Here is a 12,468-nt window from a genome sequence, read left to right as displayed (position 1 = left end):
AGCTGGTTTGAATATCCTCATCCCGTTTCAGAGCTTACTGCTCTGTTCCTGATGGTCTCCAGCTACAGTCCTACCTGCAGCCTCTGGACATGTGGCTCTGCTGAGCCCATGATGATGCTTTCTGCACACAGCCTCCTTAGGGGAAGGAGCTGGGTGGGTGAGAGCAGGACTGTAATTGCCTTCTCCCACATTCTTTCAGTCTGGACACAAAATAGTCCCCCAAGATCTGCAAGCATCTTCCAAGATCTTTAGACCTGGTGGCATCTCCTTCCCTACCAGCAATCAGGACCAGCTCTGAGAGGGCAAAATCATCCCTCCTATAGGCTGGACTTGAGGTTGCACTGAGCATGGTGCTTCGGAGGCTGTGGCTCCCTTAACGTATCTGGTGTCTGAGTATGGAAACGCAGACGGGTGGAAGCATTCTCTGATAACCTCAGCAATGCATTTAAAGGATGGATTTCTTCTCCTTTGGCAATCTCCTCTTTTCTCAGCTCCTCAGCTTTCAATAGCTGCTGAGCCTCACTCAGAGCCTTATCAGAGCAGCCCCTGCGTTTCCGCTCCCAGATTGCTCCTGTGCCCTGAGGAAGTCACCGAGCATTAATCTCTGCTGTAAGCCAAGCAGGAGCCTGGCTGGGGCCCCTCGCTTGGGAGGGAATTTCATCCAAGTCCAAAAGCTGCTTAGGCTGCGGCTTTGATCCCTATCAGTGTGCAGAACCCTCTCTTTGTTCAGCACCAGCCAGCGTGCTGCCGCAGCACCGAGCACGGGTGCGCAAGAGAGCGCAGCGCCTGCCCTGCGTGCCATGACACCATGCAACACCAAGGGCTGCTTGGAGAAACCTCCAGCACACAGGCATTATGCTGCCGGTGCTGATGGGCACAGGGCATTAGTGAGGTGAAAAAAGTCTCCCTGTCAAGCAAGCTGATGTTTAGAGCTGAAACCCCCCCCTTCACCCTCCCCTTTATTTTTAATCTTATTTCATATCTTTGGATTTCATTGCACGGTGCACAAAGGACTCATGTAGCAACCGACCCCTGTCTGCTGAAGGCTGAGACGAACCACTGCAATCTCAAAGAGCTCTTAAAGCGTGCCCAGAGGTTATCAGTTGTGTCTGACAAGCCTCTGAGAAAGTGAAATCAAAGCCAAGACTGCCCTCCCTTTGTAACGCAGTGACAGCAGCAAAGGCTGGCAAAGCCACAACCATTTTCTCTGTTCACTTGTCTCCAGCAAAGAAGCATTTTGATTCAGACTTCCCCCTCAGTGCACAAGAAGTTAGCACAACATTTCTGCATCACTAGGAGCCCAGAGAACGGCGGGTCCCACCACATCCCACCGCAGGGGGACAGGGAGAGCAAAGAGATGGAAAGCAAAAGAAGATGCACGACAGTGAGGAACAAGCAGATGAGAAATAACCCCTCCAGGAGAGCTCTATCCTCACACAAACCAGCTCCAAAAACTACTGTGGGATTGCAATATCCCAGTCCTCTCCCCCAGTTTCCCAAGCTGAATTCCCCAGAAGTGCAGAGGCAGAGCACAGCAAGGCTGCATGAAGGTCCATCCTCCTCAATTGTAACTGAGGAGGAAGGATTTAAAGGGAAGTTTTCAAGAGGTAAAAAGGAGGTGGTTCAAGCTTGCATGTGCAACTGCATGCTTGCTTTGCTAAGCAAAATGCCTGCACCCAAGCCAGTGCTGGGTGGGACTGCTGAGAACGGCCACCTGGAAGCATCCCTAAACCTCAGCTCTCTCATCTCCCTGCTTTCCCCCTTTCTAGACCCCAAAAGGACCCCATAAGAGTATGCTGATGGGGACGGCAGGGGAGCTTGCACTGCTCTGGGTTGCTATGGGAATCTCCGGCCACAACCAAGGGCTGTTCAGGTGAATTAATAACGTGGGGCAATGAAAAAGGCAAAACCCATGCAGACCTGGTGCTCCCCATGCTGCTCCTCTTCATCCTTTGGTCTCCCATATCCCATAGCATCTAAGGAAGAGTAGCAGCAGCAGATGGAGTCCCTGTTTCTTTTCCCAGTGCATGCTTGGGGACCCATCTCCAGCTCTGAGATTTAATCAGATGGTTTGGGAGGGATGCAGAGGGAGCTGGCATGGGGGATCTCATTATGGTTCTGCAGGAAAAGGCCCCCCCCCAAGGGAGGAGCTGCAATATCGTCTCCAGAGCCCCCTAATTAACTTTGTGCACCACAAAAAGGAGAGCGATAACAACTGGTAACTGATTACAGCTGGGTTACAGCAGGTGATGCTTTTTGCTGCAGTTGCTTGTATGGTGAAAGTGAGCGCTGAGCTCAGGCTCAAACATTTGCCCAAGTATTGGCAGAAAGAAGAGCTGGGAAAACCTGATGGGTTTTAATTATTAAGAACACCTCATCAGCAGCTCCTGAGCAGCCTCTGGGACGAGAACTGCTCTGGGAATCGTTTTCATATGTGAATAAATCCAGGACAATGGAGCACTGCTTACAGAAAAACGAGGCTGAATTTGGTGAATAAATTATTTGCTATGAATAATTCACTCCGACCTAGTTGTAATCGCTCTGCTCTGCTTTAACTCTTCTCTCAGCTTCAGAGAGGCTGCCCAAGCCTCCCTCCCCTTCAATGGCAAGGATGGATTTAGATATAGGGGAGAAATTCTCCACTAAGAGTATGGTGGAATAGTTTCTCAGGGAGGCTGTGCATGCCCATGGTGAGGGCATTCAGGCTGAGGGAGTTGGGTTTGTTCAGCCTGGAGAAGAGAAGGTTGCGGGGTGACCTCATTGCAGCCTTTCAATACCTGAAGGGAACTTACTCCCAGGAGGGGAGCAAACTCTTCGAAAGGGCTGATAATAGCAGGACTAGGGGAAATGGTTTTAAGTTAAAAGAGGGAAGATTTAGGTTGGATGTTAGGGGGAAGTTCTTTACTAGGAGAGTGGTTAGGTCCTGGAACAGGCTGCCCAGGGAGGTTGTGGATGCCCCGTCCTTGGAGGTGTTCAAGACCAGGTTGGATGGGGCTCTGGGCAACCTGATCTAGTAAAGACGTATGTTTGGTGGCCCTGCTAGGCAGGGGGGTTGGAACTACATGATCCTTGAGGTCCCTTCCAACCCGGGTCATTCTGTGATTCTGTGATTCTGTGGTGGGATGCTGGAGCACGCTGTAAGGACCCTTCTAACCCAACCATTCTATGGTTCCATGCTTCTATGAACACTGACCCTGTCCTAGCATGCAGCCAGACCACTGCGTGCACAAGTCCCATCACACTGCAGAGAATTATAGCAGCAGCGAGGGCATTTCCTACACCCATTGTACAGACCCTCTCTGTGATGCAAAGCATGGGCAAGCAATGTGGCAGCTCCTTGCATGGAAGGAGCCCTTCCTGCAGGTCAGGGTGCATAACTGGGACTTAGAATCATGGAATCATTAAGGCTGAAAAAGACCACAAAGATCATCTAGCCCGGCTACCAACCCATCCCCACCAAACTATGTCCCTCAGTGCCACATCTCCATGTTTCCTGACAGCCTCCAAGGACCGGCACACCTCAGCTGTGAGGTCCTGCCACATCTCTATGTAACAGGCACTCACTTCCCCATGATGTTTCCTCCAGTGGTAAGAAGCCAGCAGCCACAAAGCACGCAGATGCCTGCTGAAAATATCGCTACTACTGAATAGCACATAGAGAATGAGGACCCTTCACAATAGACAAGCTGATGCTAAAGGGTCTCCAAGTCTCAATAAATGGGAGTAAACATACCCAAGAGTTCCCAAACTGAGTAAAACCAAACAATCCCAACCAGCCAATGGGCCAAAGATCCAATCTCAAGGCACTAGAGTGAAGTCAGAGTGGCTTTTTACCCATTCCCCCACCCCATTTAACCAGATAGAAGAGATTTTAAAACCCATTTCTTCCCATTTCCCCCCACCTTGGCTGCAGGATAGAGCTCTCCTGGTGCCCCAAGACCCCACATGCACAGCCAAGCTCCGGCCGAGGCTGGGCACACAAACCCAGGAGGACAGCTGAGAAAGGGGAACCAGAAAGCAACAGAGAGGAAGGACAGCAACCAACAGGGCTGCAAGGAGGAGAAAACCCAAACGAAACAAATGCAGACATACTAAGAAGGGTGAAGACTGGGGAAAAACACACAAAGCTCCACACAGATTGGAGAGGACTGGGAAAAATTATAGATACGGAAAGGAAAAGGATGGAGGTGTGGGGCAAAAGGGCTTTTGCCAGATAGAAGAGGAAGTTTCCAATAAAAATCTATGTTGTTTCTTTGAGAGGGAGGGAATAGAAATGATGCAGAGACCATGGGGAAGGTTCAGAGCTGGTCTCAGGTTCATACTGCTGTAGTTGGCAGCTCTGTGATAAGGGACAAAATGAAGCAGACTGCCTTCCAACTTAGAAACCTGATGTACAGTCGAGGTTCGAGCTGTTCAGTTGGAACCCATCTCTGTTTACGGTTCAGGCACACATGGGCACCTCTGAAAGGTTGCTAAGTAGATATATATCTCTATATCTCTATATCTCTATATATCTTAAAAACAAACCATCCGTGCGTACTGAGCTTCTGTGGATTTTCTCTGTAAAGACCAATTAAAGCAGAGACCAGCTAACTCAGAAGGAAAGGACAGATTTGGGAAGGCACAGCTGCAGTGCCTGCACCAAGGGAGTTCCTCTGCAGCAGCTGAGAACCATCACAGAGAGGCACAGAGGCTCCTCACTATGGAAATCAGCCCAAAGCCTTGTTTCAAATGCTTGTTTTAATACGTTATTTATATATTCCTTTTTTTTTTCCTCCCTTCCTTTTAAAGATTGTGGAGGGGGGGAGGGAAGGAAGCGACAGCTTTATGCTTCTGGCACACACGTGTGACCTCAGAGCTGTAACATCTCCCAGCAGTGCCCGCTGTGAAGTCAATGGGAACTCAGAGGTGCTAAAAGGAGCCACTGATTGCTCGAAAAGCTTCGGGGTTTCTGTGCATCATTTGTACCTCTGAAGAAGTGTTAAACTATGGGTATCCATCTGAAATAGCTAGGGGGGCATTAAGGCAGACGGGTTTCCCAAGGGGATTCATGGTAAGGTGGGGATGAGTTACTCAAACAGAGGTGCTCCTTTAAACAGCTACAATTGCAGCACCAAACTCATCGAAATGAGTAGGGAAAAGATCTCTAACTGGCCAGTTTTAGGGTTCTGCTCACTTTGCTCTTTATATCCCAGCACGTTGGGGAAGGGTCTTGCAGAAAAGCCATATCTGAACCTCTTCCTGCTGCTGTATGTCCTGGCAGGCCTGGGTTTTTTGGCTTTTTGACATTGTGATCTGAATCCACTGTGTCCCACTGCACCAAGCATAGTGATGGGTAAGAATAAGGCTTGGTGGTACTCAAAATGAAGTCAACAGCAAAAAGAAAAACCCATCCACAAAACCAACCACCCTGTTGAGCTCAATGGACACTGAGTTGAGCTGTGCAATTCTACGTGCTCAGGGCAGACTCCTCCTGAAATAAATGGTGACGTTTGGTGTCAAAAGATCCCATAAAGTTGGCCCTTGTTTCTATCCGAATTACCGCCGTGCTCATCAATGCAGCAGCAGTTTGCAAGCAGCCTTTTGGCCGTGATGCCTTTCTGTGGTTCAATTAAAAAAGATACATTTTTTTTTCAGAATCAACCATCAGTTTGAGCGATTTCTTCATCTCACCATCTTAAATGCTTTGCATTAAAATAATTTCTTTCATGAGGGTATTTAAGGAGCCCTTCTGGCGTTGCCTCTGTTTAATAGCTCGCTAACTCCTACAGCGCTGCCTACTCTAATTACACCAATCTAATTTAGAGGGGGGGGGAAACCACCATCATACTGATGGGCAAGTGAGAGCGGTGGAAAGACAAATGGGGATTGTAGTGGCAGGGTAATTTACTCATTAGCAACCCTTCCCCAGAGTAGCCTAAATGGAAGCAGAATGAAAGAGAGAAAGAGAAACACCGAGAGAAATAGCAGAGACACAGTAAGAAAGACAAACCGACGCGCCATCGTTTCAAAGACCCAAAAAATAACAGTTACAAGAAAAAGAAACAACAACAAGAAAAAGCAGCAGATCCAAAATCCAGTCTGCTCGGGAAGCAGAGAGAGCACTTAGAAGGAGCCCAGGAAAACAACACTAACGTCACAGAAACAGCACCCGCTGCAGCCATGGCACAAAAAGCTGGTGGGTTGGCAGGAGCTGCTGGGGTGGTCTACCTTATAGGCAACGCGAGCAGGGCATTTCTTTCCAAGGCCTAGAGGTGGGGACATGTGTCTCAGCATCTCATACATGTCTGTGTAACTGATGCGCCCGCTTGGAGTCAGAGGGAGAGAGGCAAAAGCGAGAGGAGACGGAAATCAAAGCAGAGCAGGATGGGGAAGAGGGAGGCGGGGAAAAGGGGAGGGCAACACAACGGAGCAAATGAGGAGGAGAGAGAAAGGGGAAAGCAGACAAGAAAACAGAGATCCGGTTAATCAGATTTCTCAGGGAAACAAAACCAAAGAAGGAGGTGGGTCAATCAAAGGTTCTCCGCTTCCATCCCTGTGGTTCGGCGCCCAACGTCTCCTCCTCGCCATGGGGAAGCCCCACATCCCCTGCAGCTGGGAATGATTGAGGTCTTATTTGGGAGGGAGGGCTTGGGTTGGCTTTGGAGGCAGGTGTGCTTCCCTTGCCTGCTCCACAAACAGGTTCAAGAGGTTGTGGTCACCATGCCAGGGAGAGCTGGTAGGCAGAGTTATGGGACAGGGGGCTTTCTCTTAGCAAATGAAGCTGGGTTTTCAGGTTAGCCTATGGAGTGCCGGAGAAGAAAAAGCCATTCCTAACCCTAAAACTCCTAATTTGCTACAGGGAAGAGACTGGGACTGCTCTAAGTCAAAGGTGCAAGTTCGCAGAACTCCAGACAGACTGATTTTGGGGTTAGTAAAACCAGAGCCCAGCACCCAACCTGCAGGATGGCGGTGGAAAGAGGATTTGTTTCTGCCTTGCATTTGATGGGCCCCTCTTCCCTCAAACCAACACCCACCACCTGCCTTCATCACTGACGTCTGTCTGCCCTGTGTGCTGTCATGGAAACCCTTCAAGAAGGACAGCTGCAGAAGCAGGCACTGCATGCCAGCCTGCTGCCCTGACATGGGTCTCAAATCCTATGGAAAGCACTGACGCAGGAGTAGGCGGACGGGAGAACTTACCCCGCCAAACCCATCTATTCCTGTCCTTAGTCACTAAAGCATTTAACATAACCTCTCCAGCTTCATAGCCCAGAGTTAATCTGAAGGCTGATGAGAGACACAAATTGTAATTGCAGCCAATGAGTTCCCCCTGGCTTCCCTCCTCTGCCCCTACTCTTGGCAGAGGGCTCGGAGCCTCTGAATTCTTGGCAAGGCTCATCCTCCACTCTCCACCTTTGCTCCCAAGTGTTGCACACCTTCAGTGGTCAGGAGGCAGGAGGTTTCCTGCTATGTCTACCATAACTTATGAGCTCAGAGACACGAGTGTTTCTCCCAATGCAACCTCTGGCTCTTGCAGTGGGGTGGACTCAAAGCTCATCCTTTCATCTCTCCCCTGCCTGGACAGCCAGTCCTACAGCCCCATTCCTAAATGTCTTTCCAGCTCGGGAAAGGGAAGAGCTCAAACCTGAGTCACTCAACTAGACGGGCAACGCTGCAAAGCACCCCCAAAATCATGCTGCTCCCCAGAAATCCCGGCATAATTTCTCTCTCTGACATATAGATGTAAAGAATACATGATGGGCACTGTGCTGCTTTTCCCAAACACTTCCCACCCAGCCCCTGTGTGATGCAAGCTTGAGGGTTGGCTGTCTCATAAAGCTGCCTGGCCCCAGCCAGCTGGGTGTGGGAAGGGATGGGACAGGGATGAGATGCACAGAGGAGCGAGGAGGCAGTTCCATCAATCATTCCTTGGACAGGCAACGAGTTTGTTACGTTACAGTTTCGTTTCTGTACCGTTTGCATTTGCAATTGGGGGTAAAAAAGAAAAAGAAAAAAGAAATAAAACTGAAAATGCTGGAGGGAGGCTCTGAAGTTGCAAACCTTGTATGCCACCCTATGAGGGCACTTCTTTCCTAAGCCCAGGGGTGGAGCAATTACACGTAACAAATTGTACATATCCTTATAATGAATCCGGCAACTGGAAAGAAAACATCAGAAGTTACGACAGCAAAAACATGGGGAACCAGCTTTTCCCTTGCAAACAGAAGAGGCTGGAAGGACAAACCACGCTGAAAAGCAAAGTTAGCCTGATAACAACTGGGTCTGTGATAAAGAAGTGACTTTAACACAGACAGAGAGAGAGGGAGAGCGCTTCCTGCTGCTCAACAGAAGCTTTACATTCATATTTCCTTCACAAAACCTTCCGTAACTCATAAGGTAGATTTCCCATCCATTGCACGTAGTTACCTGTATCACTGTGTTTTACCCCCCTATGCCTGAGCACCTGCATCTACCCACTGCCCAAGCACTGAGCAGCCCAGCAAACCAGGGCTTGCAGCACACAAAAGGTCTATTTAATGGATTATAACTGGGATTCAACAGAGCTTGGGAACCTCTACCTCTCACTGTTATTACCTGCATAGCCTCAGCTTGCTATGTAGACAGTAAGCAATGTGCTGGAGAGACAGCAACTGCATCTCAAGGTCCACCAGCACTGGGAAAATGGAGTCTTCATCACCAGAAGGCGAAATCAGGTGCCCTGAGGCAGCTTTATGGTCGGTCTCGTTAACTCAAAACAATACTTCCAGCCAATTTAACAGCAGGATTAGATTTCTTAATCTCCTCCAAGTAACCAAATCATGTACAAAAAGAGCTGTGCTGAACTTCGGAATGACCTCTAAAGGAAAATGAGATAATGCGGCTTCGCTGTGTTTATTTTTGTACGTTATATAAAGAAGGCTGGAATATTTTGGAAACGCTCCTTCAATATTACTGCTTTTTTGGATGTGAAAAATTAAGGCCTATTCAAAACCTTCACAATCAACTCAAAACTATTAATTTAGAAGCAGATCCAATGGGGCCGTGCCTGTCTTGGCTGCAGGCCTAATCATAGTTATAACAAGTATATTGGTTTAACTGAGTCAAGCGGTTTACCCCAATTTTAGAATGGATTTGCAAAATCAGTGTGCAGCAAAAGCATTTCCCTGCTCTCTCTCTGAGTCCATAGGACTCCTCCTTGGCTGTCCCTTGTTCACCATCCAGGAATAAGGAATGGGAATGAAGGTTGACCAACGTTCCCAATAGCTCGAAGGTTTGTGCACTGGGGAGCAGGGCAATAAGGGAGGAAATTCTCCCTTTATCTATCTTGGATGTAAAGGAGATTTTCTTTCCCAGTTCACCCTTCAGGTTATCCTGGTTAACCCACAGCCTTGTGTGCATTTGCTCTCCCGCTCTCTCCTTTTCTGTAATGCCTGAGGTCTCTGCTACCCCTAAATCCAACCCTTTCACCACACTTACCCCTCCTGAGTGCCACACTCATTCACAACAGCTGCCAGCTGCACTTTTTAGCTTCCTTCCAAATATAGTTTTCCGGGAATGTATTAAAGAAAGTTGGAGGTTATAACAAAGCCAAAGGTTTCAGACATCATCAATAGGCACATCAATACACACACAGTTAAGCCTATGTTGAAAATGCTACCTACACAACAAAAACGTAACAAAACTTGTACTTCTTTGCCAACCAGCATCTTTCATCATGGGTCTCAAGCTACAGAAGGTGGGCAAACACCATCATTTCCTTTTTGCATGGGACAGCCAAGGGGGAGACTGTGAGAGAAGGCACGAAACAGTCAAAGATGGAAGCAAAAGCTGTCCCTTGGTTTGCACTTCTGTCTCTTGTTGCTCTGCCAACAACGATAGCTTCAGACCAGAGCAAAATGGGAGCAAGACGAGGGAAAATCAGAATAGGATTGGATTTGAAGAAGAAAAATAGTTATTTACTCCCTGCCAAATAGCCACAAAGGACATGTCTGTATTACAGGGCATGTGGTAAGGAAAACCTGCTTTGAGATGACAAACTTCCAGTCCATGTTGTGCCATATATGTGCAAGCTTGCTGTCTAGATGGCTTGGAGCTGGTTAAAATCACACATGGGTCACTTGGGGTAGGTTTACACTTAAAGTTAGTCTTAAATCAATTTCAGTGAGATTTTCAAGCAGTTTAATTGCATCCTAGCAGGGAGTTTCAGATCCTGATTATACAAACCCCGCCTGCATCTGTCTCCACTGAAGAGAAACAAAGAAGTGGAAAGGTTTTAAGAGCTGCAGGCAGCTTCCTTGCACATACAGAGGAGGATTCTCTGCAGTGTAACTTGTGGGGAGGAAGATGGAAACAAAATTAGCAGGGATTGGGAAAAAAAAGCTTCCCAGCAGGCAAATGCCCGAGCTGCACATTACTAAGGAACCTGTTGTGACCTCTAACTCAGAGCATCTGGAAATGACAGTGACAGTCACCAGCACTATGGTGCAGTGGCTTTATACAGACAAAGGGAAAAACAAGAGATTCAAGTCAGTCTCTCTCTAGAAGTGATCCTCCTTTTTTTGCTTGGCCATTTGGCCAAGTTTAATTAAATTTCTCCTATTACTTTTTGGCCTCGTGTGTGCACGGGGTGACAGTGGTTGCGTTAACTTCACTGAGTCGTTGTTTTATGTCTATCTCATGTGTACTGAATGGAAATTCTCTTGTAATGACATCAGATAAACTCATCTCCTATACACAATGAATTTAGAATGGATCGTTTACCTCTAACATTACTTCAGTTTTTATATGTTTTTCTTTCTGGAGTCGCATTCACGTTCAGAACAGGATGTGTGCATATATACGCAACATAAATCCTTTTCTCCACATGCAAGTGTAACATACCAGGCAGCTGGGTCGTATTCAGCCCAGACACGAACAAACTCATCCAAATGATGGGGCCCAAGGATGGAGGAATCTCTTGTCAAGTATTCAAAGTTGTCCATGATTACAGCCACAAAAAGGTTCAACATCTGCAGAGAAGAAGCAGTTATGAAGTTAGGCAGAATAGTAATAAAAGCAGGAAGGTTAAGAGAGTTATGAGTTTCTTAGCAAGATAATGCAATTCCAGCCCTGTGGCTGTTGATCAGGAATTGGCTTGGTACAGTTTTCCCTTGCTTACATAAAGCTGCTCCTAAAGTTTCTGTATTATTTTTATTTCAATCTATACTTTTCTACAGCATAAATTTAAAGGAGAAAAATGATGTCAGGCTGGACATCCACAAAGAGCAAGAAACGATATTGAAAAGCAAACACATTACCCGATTTCCCCTCAAATCCGTGGTGTAAGAACACCCAACCAACCATAAAGATGTTTCCTCTTGGCAGGGCTGCAGCTCTGTAATGCTTTAATCGCCTGTGGGGGAACCACACGTTTCTTTGCAATGAAGTGCTGAGCACATTTAAAGAGATGAGTTCCAGTCCTGGTTGCAGCAGTCCAGCTGCTTGGCATTGAAGCTACTGGTTTGGGAAGCTGGACATCCTCCCTTGGCTCTTTTTGGGCTCCTTTCTTGCTCTGCCAGCAAATGAGGTTTCAATGGGAGTTCCAGGAGCTCACGCAAAGCCACGTTCAGAGCTGTATTTCACACAGATGTGCCCCAGCCTTCAGGCCTGCTACTGCATCTCAGGGCTGATAGGAGCCAAGGGAGGCAGAGCTGATCTTTTAAATGATTTTTATTGCTATTATTATTACAAAATAAAGAAGTTTAGGAGCAGCGATGCTCTTGAAAATACCAATGAGAACACCTGACTTTTGGGGACGGATTTGTACGAGGAAGGATTAAGGCTTTGAAGCATAGAGCGCAGTCTGTTTAATATATGCAGAAGAAATCATCTCCAGGATGTCAAAGGGGCAACAGCAGCTGGACAAAGGATCTCAATAGGGGCCATTGAAGTTGATCTATCTATACAGGACATCAAACTGCCACGTGTACCTCGTTTTCCTGGGTAAGGGTTTCTGATGATAGCAGGGATTTGCTGCACAAAGCATCGAATCTTGTATTTTAAAGCCAAGGCATGAAACTGAAAGCAGGTTTGATAGGTGGCTTTTTGGGACCTTTTCAGAGCAGTGATTTTTATCTCTTGCTGCTTGAAGTTTAATTGGGTCCCTGTCCCTGGCTTTCCTATTCCTCTGTCCCAGCAGCTCAGGAAAGATCCAAACCCTGAGAGCAGAGGGCTTTTTATGCACAGAAGTGATTAGAAAGACACCGGTGTGTCTCCAGATCTTAAAGCCAGTCCCTGGTGACAGCCATGGGCGCAAACAGAGTACAAAAGCTCCATGTACTTTCACGTCTAAACGTTTCCTGACACCGTGTCAGAAGAAAATGCATTTATTTGGTAAAGAAAACAAAACACGCCATCAAACAAGCGTGGTGCTGACAGCTGCCTGCTCCAAGCACTTCTCAACCAATATTATCTTGGCCATTGCCATCCTGCCCTCCCCATCCCCTT

The 12,468-nt window shown here is 47.5% G+C and overlaps 1 protein-coding gene across 2 annotated transcripts in view; it reads right to left on the bottom strand.

Moving 5' to 3' along the window:
• CACNA1B (calcium voltage-gated channel subunit alpha1 B) overlaps window positions 1-12,468 on the bottom strand; it is a 199,015-nt gene that overhangs the window by 14,063 nt on the left and 172,484 nt on the right. For both annotated transcript variants that reach the window (XM_072352738.1, XM_072352737.1), the window contains exons 38-39: window positions 10,864-10,991; window positions 6,211-6,307 (exon numbers count right to left, since the gene is read on the bottom strand). In XM_072352738.1, coding sequence (XP_072208839.1) covers window positions 6,211-6,307; window positions 10,864-10,991 — 225 coding nt within the window. The remainder of the gene's footprint in view (window positions 1-6,210; window positions 6,308-10,863; window positions 10,992-12,468) is intronic.

Source organism: Excalfactoria chinensis, chromosome 18, assembly GCF_039878825.1.
Source record: "Excalfactoria chinensis isolate bCotChi1 chromosome 18, bCotChi1.hap2, whole genome shotgun sequence".
Classification (NCBI taxonomy): Eukaryota; Metazoa; Chordata; class Aves; order Galliformes; family Phasianidae; genus Excalfactoria; species Excalfactoria chinensis.
This window is presented reverse-complemented; position numbering and strand designations above follow the sequence as displayed.